This window comes from Panthera leo, chromosome B1, assembly GCF_018350215.1.
Source record: "Panthera leo isolate Ple1 chromosome B1, P.leo_Ple1_pat1.1, whole genome shotgun sequence".
NCBI lineage: Eukaryota > Metazoa > Chordata > Mammalia > Carnivora > Felidae > Panthera > Panthera leo.
In genome coordinates, this window is record NC_056682.1 from 26,263,828 (window position 1) to 26,284,090 (window position 20,263).

Sequence of the window (20,263 nt, forward strand, 5' to 3'; positions counted from 1 at the left end):
CTCAGTATCCCCCTGGAGGGAGAGGTACAGTAGAGGCATTTCTTTCATGCGATCTTTTCCCAATGGAAAGCTGGTAGGGACCCCAACCACCAATCATCAAAACAATGGATGAAAGTAAATCGTCTTAAAAAAAAAAATCACTACTTACTCTTTATTCTCTGTCTCTCCCCATAGAGAAATAAAACACAGAAAAATTTTTAAATGAGAAATAGAAAAACTTGGAATTTATAAGGAAGATCCAGTTAAGTAACAGTCATCGATGGTTTTTCTTTATAAAGCGCATGGCAGCACCATTATTTTACACATGGTCAAAGGCAGGCAGTTAAATGACAAGTCTCTGATTTGACCTGTAAAGGAGAGGAGTAAGCTGGTTAAAGAGCTTGGACTGTCTTTTCAAAAAACCACCATGAGATCTAGATCAATGACATAGGAGTAGGGTGATAATTCTTGTATGCCTTGAAGAGTTTACTGGCTGGCCTGCTGTCCTGGAATAATTATTAATAGCCCTCCTGTCAACCTCAATCCTTTCCTGATTTGAACAATAAGTTACTGATCCATGTAGCACACGGATCAGCTTTGCCTTGGTGCTGACGATCGGTTGCTGACCAGAGACAGGCTCTATAGACAAAGATAAAAGCCCACTGGCCAGGGAGCCCACGCTTAGAGTCATGGAGGGGGCCCCAGAGATCAGAAAGTCCGGCATACACACATTAGAATCATCAGGGGGACTATCGTTTTTTCCAAAGACTAGTGCCTGGCCCTTCCCTCTGGAAATTCACATACATATGCCCGATTAAGAAAGATGGATCTCAACCACCCACCTGCATTTTAGTGGGATGATAGAGAAGTAAAAGGTCACTCTACTATGCCTTGCTAAAAAGTTAACGGGCCTAGAGTTGCAAAGCCAGTGCAGTGGTCCAGACTCCTAATTTCTACTGCCTGTTGGCACCCCCAAGTTTAATCGCCAGGTTCAGACCCAAGCTGTGACTACATAATAACCACCACCTGTGACGGCTTTCCTCCTCAGTCCCCCAAATCTCCTGCTTTCAATACACAGTCATCGACATAAATCAGACCTCCACTGGGCAGGGCCGGACCTGAGTGTCTGTTTGTTTTCATGGATATTCCTTCATTTAGAATTGAGACTTACACTCCAAACCCGCTGTCCATTGTATGAGGCTTTAAAACAAAACAAAACAAAAAATCCATTTTGAAATAAAACTATTCACATAGCTAGGTCAAAAGCAGTTCAGTCCCTAAAGGTATTCTCTCCAGCATCTAGATGTCTGAGGCTACGCGGCTCTGATTACCCAAGACCTTAAAGCTGCTTATTCAATTTAAGTATAATAACGTGTGAGAGACAGAGGAGGTGATAGCATTTTTTTTTCCAGGCTGGTATAAATGTCTTTCTGCGGCAGCACAACGAGAAGCCCATGGGAAAGCACCGATAAAGCTGGCTGGCTGCCACTGTGGTTTCTTGTGCAAACTGATACTCGAACTTCTACCTCTATCTCGCCTATTAAATGCCACGCGGCTACGGCGAAACAAGAGGTTAACGTCTGTGCTGGCTCAGGAAAACCTACGCCAGTGCAACGGTTTCCCTCACTCCCTGCTACTTCTGTAAGCCCCCTCATCCTCTCCCCCCTGTGTTTCTGAAAGAAAGGGGCCAACGTCCACCAAAGAACAATCACAATTGTGTTTGATATATTCACACAACAGACAGGGACAAGGGGTGCTCTGGTTAGTATGAAGCTACTATGTACTCGTAAGAAGTGCTTCACAATTTCCCAATGTCCTACGGGCCCCGTGCGTGAGGAGTTAGACCATGTGCGTGTTAGCTAAAATAGCATTCTGAATACACAGCATTAGATAAGAGTTTCCCGTGGGTGTTTGGTGACATCTTCCAGCAGAGATGAATTAGGGATGTTCTAATGAGTCACTTGGTTTGGACAAAGCACCCTTCTACTGCAGCCACAAAGGAATGAGCACCCACTGAACACCTCGCTCTGCAGACAACACGTGAAAGTCAGGCAAACGGACACTTCCAGGCTGAGGCCTGAGCTCCTACCTCGAGGGGCTCTTGTGGAACCCACCCCATAACGAGTCTCTCAAGGTGAGGTGGACAGGCCACCATTTTCAGATGCAAACTGCAGAACCTCCCTATAAAAAGCTCGTCTGTGAAAACAAAATTCTATGGGGTCAGCTGGGAAGAAAAACACAAACTTGCCGCATGAATGCCTTGCCCTACAAGCCACGTCGCTGCTGTCTCCCGGAGCATCTCCAAGAAGACTGTGCCCTGCTCCTTTGCAAGATTTGCAGCAAAAAGGGATTTTATCTCACTTTAAAAGTGGCCTGTGGTTCTTAACACTACAAAAAGAACTAAACAAAAACCCAAAACAGGAGGAGTTCGATCTGTAATGCCAAGTCAACACCGTATCTGAAAGTTCACGCGTGTACATTCTCTGTGTTTCAGGCCGTTTGGGGGACGGTGGGGGCAATCTGCACAGCCATGATTATCAAGGGCTGAGAATCAGAGACCTACAGAAAAAAATTGTCTACCACGGATTTGCTGTAGGCTTTTCTTACTTAGAGGGCACTCACTATCCATAAAAAAATGTTCTTTTTGGATTATACCTGCAAATGTACTAAAAACCAGCTACACACCTTAAATGAGTGAACTGTATTGCCTATGAAATGACAGCTCGATAAAGCTGTTAAAAAATGCTTTTTTTCAAATGCTCTCACTTTTAATCAGCAAAAGTAAAAAAAAAAAAAAAAAAAGAAATCATAAACAATAAAAAATAAAAATTCCTAGTTTGCTACATAAGCCATGGTGCCTCTGTCACCCAGATACCTAGGTCTGCCTTGGGAGAGCATCCAAAGTTTCCTGGAAGGCACTTTCACTCGGCCTTTTGTATCACACCTAACAGAGCAGGATGGGGAGTGAGCGACCGGGGCTACCGTGTTTGGAACTCACTTGGAACAGGGGCTGATCACAGTCGGTGTAGGTGGGTAAACCAAGGCAACATTCACTCGCTCGCTGCCGTTCTTCGGGCAAATGATCTCGGCCACTCCTTCTGGTCTGGGCTGACTCAGCAACTCCCCTGCAGGAGGAGAGAGAAAGTGTGTTAATGAGGTGTGCCTTCATAATGGGATCATTCCACAGAGGAATGCAGCACCCGGGGACTGGGGAAGCCGGGAGGAGGGCAGGGAGTGAGTTGTCTACAGACAACGGACTCAAGAGAACAGATATGCGCCCGGAATCGCAAACCGGCCCTGCTCCCTGCCCGCCGCCTACATTCTCATCTGCATCACCATGGAGAACGTTCTAATGGCTGTGGCGAAGAGGCCATCCTTCCAGACAAAGACAGCATCTGCCGCTATTTTCCTCACCTTCCTTTTCATGGACTGACTCCGGAGGTCTTTATCTAGATGTTGTGGCAAATTGAGCGCGGATCCCTAGGGCCCGGAGAAGCTGCCAAGGAGGTGTTCATAATTAGCATTTGGGGCAGATGGGATTCGGACAGACCGTAGCAGCCCTTCAACAAAGCCCTGCATAAATGATCTCGACACGCAGCCGACCAAAGGTGTTATCTAGGTAAACAGCCCAGCTTCACACTGGCAAGAGGATATCCTGGGTAGGTCTGTGTGGGGATTTGAAAGCACCAGCATAAGACTATGTTATGACTAATGGGGTCCAGTAAAAACAGACAGTTAACTTAATGGATTACCACAACACCCAGAGGAAATCTGCGTCCTCTGCACGCCCGGATCTCATCTCTCTCCAACTAGACCATTAAATCCCAAAGAGCAGTGAGGACTTCTATTCCTTACTTTCCCCTCCACCTCGTCTACTTACTGGCAGCACCCTGCCCTCTCTCTATTCTCACGGCTGGCACTGTGCTGTCACTCAGAGAAAATTCAGTAACTAGCTTCTAGCTGAGGACAGCACTTGCTACTGCCTAAATCCCCCTACGTAAACCTAGAAAGTAAACAGACCAAACCAAGGACACAAAACGTTTGCCGACTGGGGAAAGATGCTACTGAAAATAAACATCAGCCCTTTGGCAGCCATCACTTAGTAGAACTGATTTGAAAATTCTCAGGGCCCCAGGGGCGCCTGGGTGGCTCTGTCAGTTAAGCCTCCCACTTCAGCTCAGGTCGTGATCTCACAGTTCGTGAGTTCGAGCCCGGCGTCAGGCTCTGTGCTGACGGCTCAGAGCCCGGAGCCTGCTTCAGATTCTGTATCTCCCCCTCTCTCTGCCCCTCCCCTGCTCACGCTCTCTCTCTGTCCCTCAAAAATGAACAAAGCGTTAAAAAAAAAATTCTCTCCCTCCTTCTCCCCTTGCCGCTCCCCTGCTTGCATGCACTCTCCCTCCAACTCTCTCGAGAAATAAAAATAAATTTAAAATTAAAAAAAATTCTAATGAACCCAAAGTTAAGCCAACAAGGGATGATTAGAAAGTCCTTGGTGTCAAAATACCGTATTGTGAAATGCCTCACCTTCAGCGGAACTCTCACACTGATGAGGCACGCCCACGTGCCAGCAGTGAACCGAGAGCTTTAAATGTACCTCTCATTTCGTCTGTGCGATGTCTCTAGGAGGGTCATCCTCACTTTACAAACGAGGTCAGGGTGGTTATGTGGCGTACCCCGAGTCAAGGGCAGGCGAGTGGCAGGCTTGGAATGTGACCTTGGGAAGCCATCTCTGGGATGCTTACTCTTTGCCACGACCGTCCAAGACCTCCCAAAGCGGGAACTGCTTCTTTATGCCAGAACACGTCTCTTCTAAAGGAGCAATCTAAAAACACTCTTCTTACATAATGAACTAAGCGTTGACATATTTGCAGTTCTGCGATAGGACATTCGTTTCCTGCTTCGAGCATTTTTCCGTGGCTTTGGACAATATGAACTGAATGTAATTTGAAGTTCCTTAGCCAAACTACTATAAACACCCAACGACTGCAAAAGGTAATTTCAAATGATTAGCTTGTACCACGGGTACATGGGTATCAGAGCCATACTCTGACACCAACTAAGGAAAGATTCCAAAACATAAAAATGCAAGTGAAAAATGTAAACACTAAAATGCTACCAAGGCCATAACACGAACCAAAGTGGTGTAGCACGTTAGAGCTGGACGGAAAGTTGGAAGTCATTTGGTCCAAACGCGACCTTCTAAGTCAGAAACCCTCTGAGTCTGTCGGGTCTGTTCCAAGTGCCACGGAGAGCTGTGCATCCCCGGGGAGACGGGACGAGGTCTGCGACCCTGGTTCTAAGCCCCCTGTCGCCTGCTTCCTTACCTGACATTTCTACTCTGCGCTTTCTGTCCCCAAGATCACCCCCAAGGCCTGGACACACTCAGCTTCCATGGTTTCCCCTGAGAACGCTCTCCTGGCGGGCAGAATGCCCACAGGCCTCCTGCAGCCCCCCAAGCGCGCGGGATTGCAGCTGGTTTTGGGGGAGCGGACCCATTTGCCAGGGTTGCAATTATTTGCAGTAGACCATTAAGCACCCGTTATGAATTTTTATTAAACTGACAGCTTTAGTGCCCCCTACCCCAGATTCCCAGTATCCTACCGAGCCAGGTAACCGGTTTCGTGGAGGCCCTACCCCCAGCAGCACTGCCAGCCGCAGGGGGGGCATGAAAGCTGCAGGCGCTGAGAAGCCTCCCAGGAGTGAAAACTCCACTCAAGGCTGCAGAAAACCGAGCAGCCAAGCTGCACGGTTCACAACCTCCCGCAGGTCCCCACCCTCCAACAGGCTCCTGCAAGGTGCCGGGATTCTTAGGACGGAAGGAATGTGCCCTGTCGTTAGATTCAGAAAATGAGGAAAACAGCCTTTTCCTCTCAAAAAACATGATCACAAATACAAAAGTGGTTCATAATATGTGTTATCTACTAAAACAGAAGCTGGTCATCTCAAGTTTCTTGCACACAAACTTGATTTTCAAGCTAAAATATTAGCCAGCGCGCCTGCGTGGCTCAGTCAGTTAAGCGTCCGGCTTCGGCTCAGGTCATGATCTCGCAGTTCGTGAGTTCGAGCCCCACGTCGGGCTCTGTGCTGACAGCTCAGAACCTGGAGCCTGCTTTGGATTCTGTGTCTCTCCCTCTCTCTCTCTCTGCCTGTCCCCCGTTCATGTATTGTCCCTCTCTCACAAAAAATAAATAAACATTAGAAAAAGCAACACCAGAATACAGCCATTCACTCAGTATCTAAATAGGGAGATCTTACTGTGTGTGAGGAGACACAGGGGATACCGGAGTCTAAGTCAAGGCCTTTCATATGGAGGGTCCCAGCATCTGAGAAAGTCACATGTGCATAAAAGGAACTGTAGTCCTGTATGTTAGGGCCCCCCGAGGAAAGTTATGAAATGTTAGAAGGACAACGAGAAGGACAGAAGAATACTGATTTGCAGGACTCCAAAAGACCTCCAAGAGCAGAGAACAGTCTCAGAAGACCCATCATTTCGATTATCCAGGAACTCCACGTTACCAGCACGCTGTTATATACGTCAAGGTAAATGACATACAGCAACCACAGAAGAAAAAATGGTGATCGCAGTAGCAGCTAACATTTATCGAGCACTTATTATGTGCTTAGGGTGTCATTGTATCATGTCACTTAGTCCTTATGACAACACTATGAAGTACCTACAATCCTGTCCTCATTATATACAGAGGTGGCGAGGGAGGCTCAGAGCGGTTAGGTATTCGCCAACAAGGAGGAAGTGGCAAAGCCGAAATTTGGACCCAGGACTATCTATCTGCCTTCACTCTTAACCACCACGTAATACTGTCCCGAGGCGAGGACATCGTGATGATTAAATCAGATAACACAGAAAGTGTTAAATGTTGTGTCCAGGATCCGGTAAGTTCTTGACACTATGACACACTGATGAGATTTTTTTGAAAAGCTTACTTTTCCAACTATATAAAGAATTCATGCGAATATGTGATCGTACCCACATTCTCTGTAGTAAAGCCGTACGCCAGGATTAGACCGTAAATGATTTACCTGCAAAATACCGCGTCACCAGAAATTTGAAAACTTCAAATGAAAAAGTGTTAGATTTATGACACATCTGTCATCACTAGCAAAAGCCAGTAAGAAAGATAAATCCCAAAGCTGGTGGAAGCTGAAAAAAAAAAAAAAAGCTACATTTACATAAAATGTGCCAGTGGTGAAGTAAGGATAAATACACACGTGACCTGTTATATTTCCATTTTCAGGAACTTGCTTCCAGGAAGTAGGCCTTTCTCTCTGACAAAAATTATACAATGATTGCTCATAGCAACACTATTTATAAAACAGTGAAAAACTGGTAACCCTCTCAAAGGTCCAACACTGGGGAAATGATTAAAAACTCCGACACACCAGTAAGATGGGATTCTCTGTAGTCGTTACAAATCATGAGACTGACATTTCTGTGCGTCAGTCAGTGTCTGCTTAGAGCTACATTCTAATTAGAAACATCAACTGACCAAGAACACAGATGAATTCAGAGGGAAAGCGGTCCCTCAAGATTTAAATGGTCCTGGGGTTATTTATTTACTTATTTTATGTTCGAGTCAGTAAGAAAACGAGGCGAAAGCATGCCGCACACCCAAGGGGGATGCCAGTTTCGAATGCTAGTGCTTTCTCTACGGTTGGAGATGGTCCGTTCACGTGCGGCACACAATGCAGTCAGTCTTCCTGAAAAAGCAGAACTTTGGCCCGAAGAACAGAACACTGCATTCACTGAAGCTGTTTTAGGCCACTGCCCGGTCTCCTTGTGCCCGTTAAAGTTATGAAAAACTGTCCTTAATTACTCTGGCTCAAGATTTCCGGCATTAAAAAGCTGCCACATCAACCGTTTTCCCCCCTGTGGAAGAACAGAACGCTAAGTTTTATTATGGTGTTTTTTTTTTTTTTTTAAAAAAAAGAAACTCAACAGAAGGGGAAGGAACTTTTTCATCTTTTTCTGCAAAGCATCAGAATTCTCAAGCATTGAGCACTTTACACAGAATACGACAAATGTGTCATACTGATGAGTCAAATCGCAATATTAAAAGCCCCTTACATTTCTTTTTAGTGCAAATAAAAGCCACTTCCCTGATCCAGAATGAAGATCTAAATTACCAACATCCCTCAAAACAGCCAAAGTGGTCTAGACAGTAAAAGAAACAAGTATATAGGTTCTATTAGGTAAGGAACTATCTAGATGTCTTCAGGACCTCTTCCGCTCTAATATTCTAAAATTCACCCCCTTGCTCTCCCCACCCCAAAGTCTACTGTTGTACTTTAATTAAATGTGACTCTGGATGTAGCTACGTTGCGATCCATGAATACTGTTTCCCACATCTCCCCTGGGCAAAGGCAGCGTCCTCTGAAACCAGTGAGCAGAAGTCCCCCACTTTCCAAGCCCATCGAGGTATCAGGCAGCAAATACCAGAGAACTACACCCTGGTTACTTCATGTGGAAGAGGAAGGCTGGATAGAGATAACAGGACACCCTGTCTTAAGACAAAATAAAGCCCAGAAAGTATATACACAGCAGAAGTAAACATCCGACGTTAAAACGCTCAATTTAAAAACACGCCACCGTGCACACCTGAGGGTGTGAGAAAAGGCAGAAGAGACCCCCCCCCCCCGATATCTGCTGGTTCCAACATAACCATCTGTACACTTGGCTGCCATTTCAGAGGAGGACCCCCCATGCCTGCACCCCCACCCCCCCCACAGGACCATGGCTGGGTGGCTCCTGGCTGGCCACCGCTCAGAAGAAATGAAATAAAGAGATCAGGTTGTATGTTTTGGTAATCTCAACTTTAAAAGAAATTCCCTTTTGTTAAGTAGCTTTGGTCTCAGCCCTTTGATTGTGAATTATAACTTTTTAGGGGGAGAGAAAGTGACATGCAGGAGGGAGTGGGGCACGTCTTTGTAAAGAGCAGAGACAGAGCTGGGCCAGAAGTGTGCCCATCACTGGGAATCACCTTTCTCAGGATAGGGAATAGTGCAGACCCCCGGAGGGGTTGCCCCAGGCCAGACCCGCCCACTCTTAGCCAGCCGGCAGGGACCTATCCTCTGGGCGCGGACAAAATTGCCTGGGAAGCTGTCTGGAGGTGGGCAGAGCGTGCTGTCAAACTCAATGGATGGGGCACTGGCTGGAGTCCTTGGACAGTTACTCCCATGGGTGCTGCCGAATTTATGGGAACACCAGCTGGGACACCGTCAAGACTCTCTGGAAGGTGCCCAGGGAGCTGCTACTGAACTTGCCAGGAAACCGGCTGGGGTACCCGGAGACTCGGCAGGAATCTTCCCGCTGGGTCACTGGAAGTCAGCTGGGATGCCTACAGATACTGTCCAGCACTCGGCCACACGTACTTGTAGAGAGTTCCGGGACTCAGACTGGTCCCCTAAACTGCAGGGGTGCTGCTTTCTTCCTGTGAGCAGAGTTTGCTTTTGGCTCAATTCGTTCCTCTTGGAAATGAGTCCACGATAGGACCAGTTAATAGCCAGATGCATCCTAAGGCACGCATTCCAAAGGCAGCTGCAAAAACTCACACCATCAGAAATTACGAACTTCTTGTAGAACCGTATTTTCATTTTCACTACACAGCCCTTCAATTCTTCAAATTGTAGGCATCTACTGAGTTCTGGGCAATTTAGCAATGCAAAGACATTGCCGTCTCCAGCCATTTGTTGCATTCCCAAGACCAGTTTTGACTCTGAAAGCTGAGACTTCTTCAAAAAAAGAAACAAGAAAACCGCCCACATGCCCTTCTGTGCCATGAGGCTTTGGGGACAGTTTACAAAGTCTTATCCGTAAGAGTACACTCTCTAAGCCAAACAGAAGCAGGCCAACCGGGGTCATGGAGATGCCCTTGAACTAGAGGTGCGACTCAGGACCTATCTTCAGTGAGTCGTCACGGCCTGCTCTCAGGCTGCACTAGACAAATTCAGTGTCAACACTTGGCTTCAACTTCCTCCCAACGTCCTCCAAGGTGGTGGCTGGCGGTGGTGACAGTTACGGGCAAGAGGAAAAACAAAGGTCACGCGCTTGATTCCTCTATGACTCACACAACGATTCTCACCTGTGAGGTCCTCAGACTCTCCTGATGAGTAGTGGAAGCCAAGCCAAGGGGGACCCGCCCCACTGGGCACAGATGACGGACACCTTTCATATTCCTTTTATGGAAGATGCTCCACCTGGAGTGAACGAGCTCCGCTTCTCCTTGTTTAGCCCAGTTCCCAAGAGGGGATGACTGTCCTCATAGTAATGTCTGCTTACTAATCACATAAAGCTTTGTTTGCTTGGGTGGTTGAGGGACAGACGGAAGTGACTGAATACCTCAGGCGTGCTAGGCCGAGAAGAGCTGCATCCCGCCCCTCCCTGGTGGATAATGACTCAGGTCTCTTCTAGATCAGAAGAGTTGTGACCTAAGAGCACAGCGCCCCTTTCCAGAGCATTCGACCAGAGTTCAACCGAGGGAAAACTGCCAACACAATTTCTTTTCAAAGCGCCACCTGAGTTTTGTCACTTCCTTCACATTACAATTCCTACTTCCTTTTCTTCATGTCTGTTTACCTTTTTTGGTTTTTTATTCGCACACATCCAATCCTCGGTACCATACTCCCCTACCACTGCCTCACGCTTGGCTCGCTCAAGTCCCCTTTCCTACGGCACCCTATCTCCATCACCGCCAGTGCAGTAAGAGCCCCATCCCCTCCCCCCTCAGGCCGCTCCTCTATCTAGACTCCCCACCTGCTGAAAAGCTTCAGGGTCTCTGAATCGCCAGAGTTGCCTTCCCCGGGCGTTCATCACAGCACTGGGACAAGATACCAGGCTGAAACTTCACGAGGCTTCCACCTTTAAGTGTGAGGTTCCAACAGACACCACATAAATATTCCTGGGAGCCGGAATAAACATCCAGGACAGCAGGTGAACCTGGCTGGGGCGGCATTTATTAACACGGACGAGAAATGATTCCAGGGAAGGTGCAGTAAGCTCAGGAGCCTACCAGGAAGGCCTTTGTATCTAAAAGAGTGAACGCTAGCAAAAGAAATGATTATATCAAAGTTCTTCACCCTTTCTGATCTCAAAGTCTCCATCAGTCCCACATTAGCCCAGATAACACACAAATTGCAATGACACCAAAAGAAGATACCTTACCTTTAGATTATATACAAGATTTCTCCTGAATGTCTAAAAATAAACCACCGTTCATCCTAGAAACGTAGAAATATGAGGCACTACTTGAACCTTAGATGAGGTGGTTTTCTGACAGGAAAGCATTTCATACCAATGGCAAGCACATTTTATTTTATTATTTGTTGTAAAGTTTATTTATTTTGAGAGAGAGAGGGCACGCACGCGCATGAGCGTAAGCAGGCAAGGGGCAGGGAGAGAGGGAGAGAGAGAATCCCAAGCAGGCTCCCTGCTGTCAGCACAGAGCCTGATGCAAGGCTCTATCTCACAAAGCGTGAGGTCATGACTTGAGCCAGAACCAAGAGTTGGATGCTCAACCGAATGAGCCACCCAGGCGCCCCAATGTCAGCACATTTTAAAAACTCGCCACCCACAAGAAGTACCAAGGGCTGGTCCAATGAGTGCCAACAAATTCGTGCGAGTAAATCAATAATGTGAGAAGGTAAAGCTTCCAGAGTTGAAGTGACTCACAGAGGCCAGCTAAGGCCCTCCACAACACTACTCTCGTAGCAGCAACAACAAACGCGAAGCAAATGAACCCACTACATACATAACGAATATCCCACCAGAGTTATGATCTGAAGTTAACTGGTTGGCTTCTGGCTCAGCAGAAACGGCCCCCGGAAAATGCTCATGCGGACTTAACACTATCCTGTCCTCAGTGACCCTTAGAAGGTCGGCCAGGGTCTAACCCAAACCAAAGCTGGCTGGGGGCAGAAAGATGCACTGCCCCTTCCTCTTCTGTCACTGACTCAACAACTTGCCTCTCAGACGCATGGGCCTGTCACTTGGCTCCATTTTCATTGCTAAGGGTTTATAGAAATACAAATCCACCCAAGAAAGGAAAAATATTTCCTTTTTTCCTGCTCTGGATAAAGTTCCAACAGACTTGGCTAAGGATTAGACATCCTTCACAGATCAAAGTGTGTGGGGGGGAAGGTGGCGGGGGAAGAAGCTGAGCCCGAACCCAGCTCGGCCTTCCCACTCTCAAAATGCAAGTGAGGATTATAAAAAGCCCCCGCCGCTGGACTGAAGTGCTTTCAAAAGGTTACTCTTTATTTGGAGAGCCTGTCACCTACTTCTTACTGGAAACGGTTCCAGGCTCAGAGAAGTTCACGCAGGCACATGGTAGCGTTCTGACTAAAACTGTGTCTCTCCAACCGTAGCTTTCCATCCAACTGAAAATGGGAGGAACTTTTATGGCCTGACCTGAAATTTAATTTTTTTTTAATGCTTATTTATGTTTTGAGAGAGAAAGAGAGACAGAGTGTGAGCGGGGGAGGGGCAGAGAGAGAGAGGGAGACACAGAATCGGAAGCAGGCTCCAGGCACAGAGCCCGATGCGGGGGCTCGAACTCATGAACCACGAGATCATGATCTGAGCTGAAGCCGGACGCTTGACCGACTGAGTGGCCCAGGTGCCCCTACCTGGCCTGAAATTTAAAACACTGGCCCAACAGCCTTATCAAAATCGACCTGATTCGGAAATACTAGGCTGATCAGAAGTCGTACATTTGCCGGTCTCCTAACAGGGAAGATGAGAAGATTTCTGCAAATACATTTTTCTCGGAGGGAAAAGGAGTGACTGTCAGGCTAGGTGCGGGGAGCCGAGGAGCCCCTGCAGGGGCCTGGGAGACCAGAGAAGCCCACAAACTTAAGGCTGGAAGGAGCCCTGAGATGGTCCAGCTTGTTTCTTCTGCACACGGTGGGGATCTCCCACCCGCATAAACAAACACCATAGGAGAGCCTACTGTAGCTGGGGTCCTCATTCAACATGAGCTTCGCTTTACCTACTCCCCCTGCCCGAGTCTCATTCCCAGGAGATGCAGACTGGACCTGGGGCCACTGTAAACAAGCAACGAGCATCCATGATGATCTGGGAAGTATGGCACCAACAATGGAAACCCAGAACTCATTGGCCTAGCCTCTCAAAAGGGGTCATTAAGAACAAGAATGAACTCCTTATATTTCACTGGCATCTTGTCTTGAAACAGATGTAGCTGGCTTCCAAACTGAAGCCTAAATACAGTTAGACAAAGAAAAGAACGCAACCCTGACGCCATTAAAGCCCATTAGAAAGTGTCGCATCGCCAAACAGGACTAGCTTCACCTGGGGAAAGGGTAGCACCTCGAAGGAACCAATTCTCGGAGCAGCTCGATCTGTGCGGAGCCCATCACTTGACGAGGCCACTTGCCTTGCCATGGCCTCCATTTCCCCTGTCTTGAGTTTTCACTGATACATCGGACCAAGATGCAACTACCTATGAAGCACTGTCACCTGGATGCTGACATGTCCACAGTCAAACTCTTGACTCCACTGGCCCCATGTAAGCACCACAAGCGCGGGGACTTCCCTTGCTCACTGTTGGATCCCAAGCAACCAGAACAGTGCCCGGCACACAGCAGGCCCTCGGTACATGGTGAACAACTGAATCAGCCAATTGCTGAATCCACAGATTGAGGGCATATCCAAGGCAGCCTCTCCAGGTCCCTCAGGTCTGTGGTTCCAAATCTGACACTGGTCAGCACACAGTCAGGCCGTTAGGGCCAAAGTCTGCACCCTCGTCTTCCAAAGGGTACCCAGATGCTCAGCGAGGGCAGGTTTCCTAACCTCCCGCACGATGCTGCCGGGTGCGACAACCAGAAGTGCCGTGGGAAGTCAGCCTGCTTCTCCGTCGTACTTGGTTCTGTCGTCTTTTTCAAACTGAAGAGAAAGCCATCACAAAGTCAAAATCCATTTGGGGAGATTCTAATGCCAACGTCTTAAAATATTTTCTAAACTTTAAGGATTGCATCGTTCAGAGACTCTTTAGGGAAACCTGTAAGTGTAGCTAAAAATGCCCTCTGCTGAACTGTAGCTGAAAATGGGTTATTTTGAGAGTAGTAGGGGTGGGGGGGGGGCATGGGGAAGCAGAGGTACCACAAATTATTTAATGCTCCAGATGTGGGGAAGGGGAGACTACAGCTGCAGTAATATCTCAGCGCCTCCTCCTGGGGGGTTCAGTCAGTTAAGTGTCCGGCTTTGGCTCAGGTCACGATCTCACGGTCTGTGAGTTTGAGCCCCGCGTCAGGCTCTGTGCTGACAGCTCGGAGCCTGGAGCCTGCTTTGGACTCTATATCTCCCTCTCTCTAATGTTCCTCCCACACTCGCTCGCTCTCTCTCTCTCTCTCTCTCTCTCAAAAATAAAGATTTAAAAAAAATAAAATTTAACTTAAAGATCTCAACGCCTCCCTTCTGTCCCTGGGCTTGTGGTTTCCTCACACCTGTGCGCTGATCAGCACCCCGCCAGGTTCTCCACATCGCTGGAGTTCTCCCTCTTCTCCAGTCTTCTATCCTGCAAACTCTAGTTACCTCGGTCTCCTTAATGCAGGGAATCTGCCAGGCCGCCTCAGTGTCGCTCCCTGCACTGCAGCTGAGGGTACTCAGCTGGGGCAGCTATGGGGTTCACTTCCTTGGTTTCCCATCTCTCAGGATCCTTGTCCTTTGTTGCCTAATGCTCAGGGTCTTGAAAGTCATCATTTTATATATTTTGTTGGTTTGTTTTTTTTTGTTTTCGGGTGCGAGGGTCAATACAGTCTCTGTCACTGCGGTGAGCAGATAAGACCTCATGGTGTATCCATAGGATGGAATACGAGTCAGCAAGAAAAAGGAAGGAACCCATGGACGTATGCCACATGGATGAATCCACAAGTACCTGCTGAGTCAGTGAAGCCAGAACAAACGCGAGCACATATTGTACGACTCCGCGAAATAAAACTCTAGAAAATGCAAGCTAAACTATAGTGACAGAGATCGTGGTTGCCTGGGGTGAGGTGGGGGACAGTAAGAGACTGGGGTGAGAAGAGGAAAGAGGAAATGTTTGAGGGAAACAGATTTGCTCATTATCTTGATTGTGGTGATGATTTTATGGGTATCTACATATCAAAACTTACCGAACTATACGCTTTCAAATTATGCATTTTACTCTATGCCAGTTATATCCCAACTATATCTCAATTAAAAACAAACAAAATTAGGGGCGCCTGGGTGGCTCAGTCGGTTAAGTGTTCGACTTCAGCTCAAGTCATGATCTCACGGTTCCTGGGTTCGAGCCCCGCGTCAGGTTCTGTGCTGACAGCTTGGATTCTGTGTGTCCCCCTCTCTCTGTCCCTCCCCCACTCATGCTCTGTCTCTCTCTCTCTCTTAAAAACATTATAAAATGTCTTTAGCGGTGCCTGGGTAGCTCAGTCAGTTAAGCGTCTGACTTTGGCTCAGGTCATGATCTCACAGCTTGTGAGTTTGAGCCCCACATTGGGCTCTGAGATGACAGCTTGGAGCCTGGAGCCTGGAGCCTGCTTTGGATTCTGTGTGTCTCTCTCTCTCTCTGCCCCTTCCCCAGCTCACACTCTGTCTCTCTGTCTCAGAAATAAACATTTTAAAAAAAGTCTTTCAAACAAACAAACAAAATAAAGCCAAACCCTACAATTAATCAAAAACCTAAGCTATCACCAAGATACTCCAATTGGTGTGAGGGCATGAGTATCCTACCCAAGAAAATGAAGTGCCTGACAGAGTCTGGGGAGGACAAATTTCATTCACCATATCCCATTAGTTTCATGCTGAAGAATCAAGGATCTCAGATCAAATGCATAGAAGGCAGAAATGCCATATACGCATGTATCTTTTGGCCAAGATTCTTTTCCAGCTTGTATTTACGATTATTTCCCTGGTGCCTCACTGTACTACTTGTAAGAGAAAAAAGTACATTGTTAGATGAATTCAAGCTGAAGCTCTACTCAATCCTATAGGAAGTTCTAATATTAAAAATACTAGATACTAGGGGCACTTGGGTGGCTCAGTTGGTTAAGCATCCGACTTGGGCTCAGGTCATGATCTCGCGGTGTGTGAGTTCGAGTCCTGAGTCAGGCTCTGTGCTGACAGCTCAGAGCCTGAAGCCTGCTTCAGAATCCCTGTTTCCCTCTCTCTCTCTGCCTTTCCCCTGCTTGCACTCTGTCTCTCTCTCTCTCTCTCAAAAATAAATAAAAAACATGGGGCACTTGGGTGGCTCAGTTGGTTGAGCGACCGACTTTGGCTCAGGTCATGACCTCACAGCTTGTGGGTTCAAGCCCTGCGTTGGGCTCTGTGCTAACGGCTTGGAGCCTGGGGGCTGCTTCAGATTCTGTGTCTCTCTCTCTGCCCCTACCCCACTCACATTCTCTCAAAAATCAATAAACATTAAAAAAAATTTTTAATAAATAAAAAACATTAAAAATTAAAAAAAAACTAGATACTATCTAATATCTAATAATAATTGGTAGGTTACCTACAAAATGACCATTAAATTAGTAGGACAAAGTAGTTAAAGATCATTGATAGTTTTAAACTTCCAAGAAGTAGCAATATTATGGAAAGCACCGAGGACGGCTTCTACAGGATAAACGTGCAAGAGCTGGAATATAAAGTAAGTCGAGGGGCAATAGACCCACACACCTCTAATCACCTAGAGACATGGAAACTTGCTTTCTTTCTTCTCTTCCTCTTCTGGAAATTACTCTCTGCCTATTGCAAGGTTAAGAGTACTGGGGCGCATGCATGGCTCAGTCGGCTAAGCATCCGACTCTTGATTCTGGCTCAAGTCACGATCTCACGATTTGTGAGTCTGAGCCCTGCATCAGGCCCTGCGCTCATAGTGTGGAGCCTGCTTGGGATTCTCTCTCCCTCCCTCTGCCCCTCTCCTGCTCATGCTCTCTCCCTCTCTCTCAAATTAAAGGAAGAAACTTAAAGTATTATTACATACAAGTGAGACATACACTTTAGTTCCTCCAACACTATTCCACCAAACTTCTAGAAGAAGACAAGGCTGAGGGGGAGGACACTGGCTCCTTTCAGTCTTGAAGCACAGAGTAATCCAGTGATGGACTCACAAAATTAGCTCAAAAGAGCACCACCTTCTCTCCACTTAGACTGGAAATTACACCTGGAAAAGTGACCATAATAATCTCTATCATCTATGATAAAATTTGCCCTGCTTTTTATGGGAGGAAAAATCTCCTTTATTTCTTGGGCTGAGAAATTACACCAAATTATACCCAAACTCTTTAATTGAAGCTAAATTTGTATCAGAGGTTACCAGTCTAATAAAGCCATTTGAAACAAAAAAGCATAGGCAGTTGACAACCTATAAACATTTGACTTTCAAAAACACATGGCCCCATGCCTCTTAGCAGTGATGCTTTTAACAATTCTGCCTAAGCAAGCCTTCTCTCGACCTGTGTCCTTGGCCCCAGCCTCTCAGCCTCCTTGCAGCCATGATCCTGAAGCCCATCCCAGTCCACAGATGTGGGAGGTCTTACCTTTTCCTATCTTTGTCCTCACTGTGGCTCTAGCCCATATCTATCCATACAGCCTCACCCATACTTTCCACCATGGACCCAGAGTGCCAAGACCTATGGCCACCAATGCTCTTCCATAACTTTGTAGGTTAGATGGGCTTTGTGGTCTAGCCAAAGCCAAACCAGTATTCGGAGTATCGCCCCTTCAGGGCCGTGCCTTTCCTTTTAGAGTCAGCAGAAAAAAAAGAATTTTTGGAACACAGCCCTTAGTAGGTTAAGGACAATCCACATAATCCAACAGCAAACTTTGTCCTCTCCCCCCACAGACCCCTATTAAAAGGGATTCCTGAGGCACAAGCAATATCACACATTCACAGGTCAACCACAGGTGACATCAGTCTTCTATACCTAGTTCATTGCTTAATGCGTCCCCAGATTTTCTCCAACACAAGAGCGACAGAGATTGCTAATTTTTCCAAGAGAGAGGGGAGAAGGATCAAAATGGGATGAATACTCTGGCAAAGTCTGAAGGCCACTTATCCACTGTGTGACCTTGGGGAAGTTATCTAGCCTCTCTGAGCCTCATCGTATCATCTGTGAACTATGGATAATAAATGCCAAACATACACCTCAAGAATTAAATTGACCTAACCCTATTCTCGGCACACCGTAGCAGCTCCCTAAATGTTCATTTCTTCCTTGTATCCTTGCCAATCTGAAACATAAAAACCCAGGCTGATGCAAAAATAACTTCTGAAAAGAGATGTGTTTACTGATGAGCAATTGAAAAGGTCTGACTTTTCTGTCCGGGTCCCTGAAGTCCCTGTTGCTACCATTATCTTATATCCCGCCTCCCAGGCAGCACATGTCTGCTAAAGAGCATCTAGCGCTTTTGCACATTTCTAAAAGAAGAGTAAATTTGTGCCTCTTCTTTGGAGAGAAATCTCCAGAGTACCCTCCCAGGTACTTTTTCTGTGGCTATCATTTGACAAATGTCAAAGGACAGAGTCGCAAGGTCTTCTTCAGTATCGTTTCTAATGTAAAAGACTGAAACAACTCAAATGGTTGTTGAAGCCTGGTTAGATAAATGCAGCTTACATCAATAATATAAAAAAGAGAACCAGACAGCTCCTGACATATCAATACAACCAGAGAGAATTTTTAACTTAAAAAAAAAAAAAAAGACCCAAAGCAGTGCTTCTATTCTGCTACCATTGAGGGGGACGGGTAGACTTCTCCCTTCTCCTGTTTATACATGCAAACATATATTGGTAAAAACACAGAGCATCTCTGTAATGAGACCCAGAAATCCTGTTTGTCTCCAGTGGGGGCAATGGATGGCCGTGGACAAGAGAGAAGACTTTCTTTTCCCCATACAGTCTTTGGCACCTTTTGAAAGGTGCCTACCACTCACATAGACTATCTGTTAAACATAAAACTTAAGTGGCGCCTGACTGGCTCAGTTGGTACAAGCTGATCAACTCTTGATCTCCGGGTTGTGAGTTTGAGCCCCGTGTCAGGCATAGATATTACTCTAAAATATATTTAAAGTGATATTTATATTAAATATTTAAAATAAAAAAATAAACTTAAAACAATCTATACCAGTATAATTGTTTCCCCTTTTCTCTCAAGAATGGCTTTCTTGTTTTTTAAAAAAGATTTTTTTTTTTTAATTTTTATTTTTTTAACATTTATTTATTTTGAGACAGAGAGAGACAGAACATGAGCAGGGGAGGGTCAGAGAGAGAGGGAGACACAGAATCCGAAACAGGCTCCAGGCTCTGAGCTGTCAGCACAGAGCCTGACGCGGCGCTGGAACCCATGGACCGCGAGATCGTGACCTGAGCCGAAGTCGGAAGCCCAACCGACTGAGCCACCCAGGCGCCCCTAAAAAAGATTTCTTTACATTTATGTTTTAATTATAAAAAAGTTAACATGTGCTGGTTTTAATAATTAACAAAAAATGTGTAAAGGAAAGGTTATAATCACTTTCCTCCCTTTACTCCTTCCCAAGTATCCAGGCTGCCTTCCTTACCTCTCTCCCTGCTCGGCTCGAACGTAGCCGATAATGGATATTTACACACCCGGGATGTTTTGGTTGATTCCTATCAGGCAGAATCTTACCATATGTACAAGTGCAACATTCTTTTCTTTCATCCGACTGCATATTATCTGACAGTTGTGCCAGGATGGGAACTATATTTGCTCCCAGTTTCTTGATTCATCTAGTGTCAACGTCTTTCTCTTCCTCGGCCCTCGGCCCTCTCCTGCCCGCATTCACACAATTTTACATAAATGGACTCAGGTCACAAAATAATTTTTAATGGGGTCTCTTTGTTTAGTTGCTTTCTGCCACCGCTCCCCCTGCCAACCCATTTCCTAGACAGTCTCCTGCACCCTTGGAGGGTGAGTCTGCGTGCCCACATTGCCACCCTGAAGTCCCCCCCACCCCCAAGCCCTCTCCTTCTCTTTCTGGGACCGGCTCCTGCTCTCGGGGCATCTCAGAGTCAGGCGTGCCCTGCGGCCAACTGCAGCCAGCTGGCCAGTCTGCGAAACGTGGGCTCTGGCCAAGTATGAAGTGTGCCACTTCCCTGGAGGTGCCATGTGCATCATGCTATTAAATGATCTAAAAGGAGAAGCCACTGGAAGCTTTTCACAAACCCAAATCACACATTTAAGAGAAAATAGCACAAGCGACAGCGAAGAGCTCTCCAGCAAGCAGAGGCTTCTAGCTCCAGCGTCCTTCCCTACCCCTCTT

At 46.7% G+C, this 20,263-nt stretch overlaps 1 protein-coding gene across 15 annotated transcripts in view; it reads right to left on the minus strand.

The window, feature by feature from the left end:
• The window catches only part of MFHAS1 (multifunctional ROCO family signaling regulator 1), a 114,073-nt gene that overhangs the window by 23,926 nt on the left and 69,884 nt on the right, over nt 1-20,263 (minus strand). For 9 of the 15 annotated variants that reach the window (XR_006201501.1, XR_006201496.1, XR_006201500.1 and 6 more), the window contains exon 2: nt 2,978-3,104. Coding sequence is in view for 2 of the 15 variants with exons in the window: in XM_042934417.1 (XP_042790351.1) it covers nt 271-347; nt 1,151-1,179; nt 2,978-3,104 (233 nt within the window). In the remaining 13 variants the exon portion in view is untranslated. The other 6 variants (XR_006201505.1, XR_006201504.1, XR_006201502.1 and 3 more) reach the window with 5 other exon arrangements.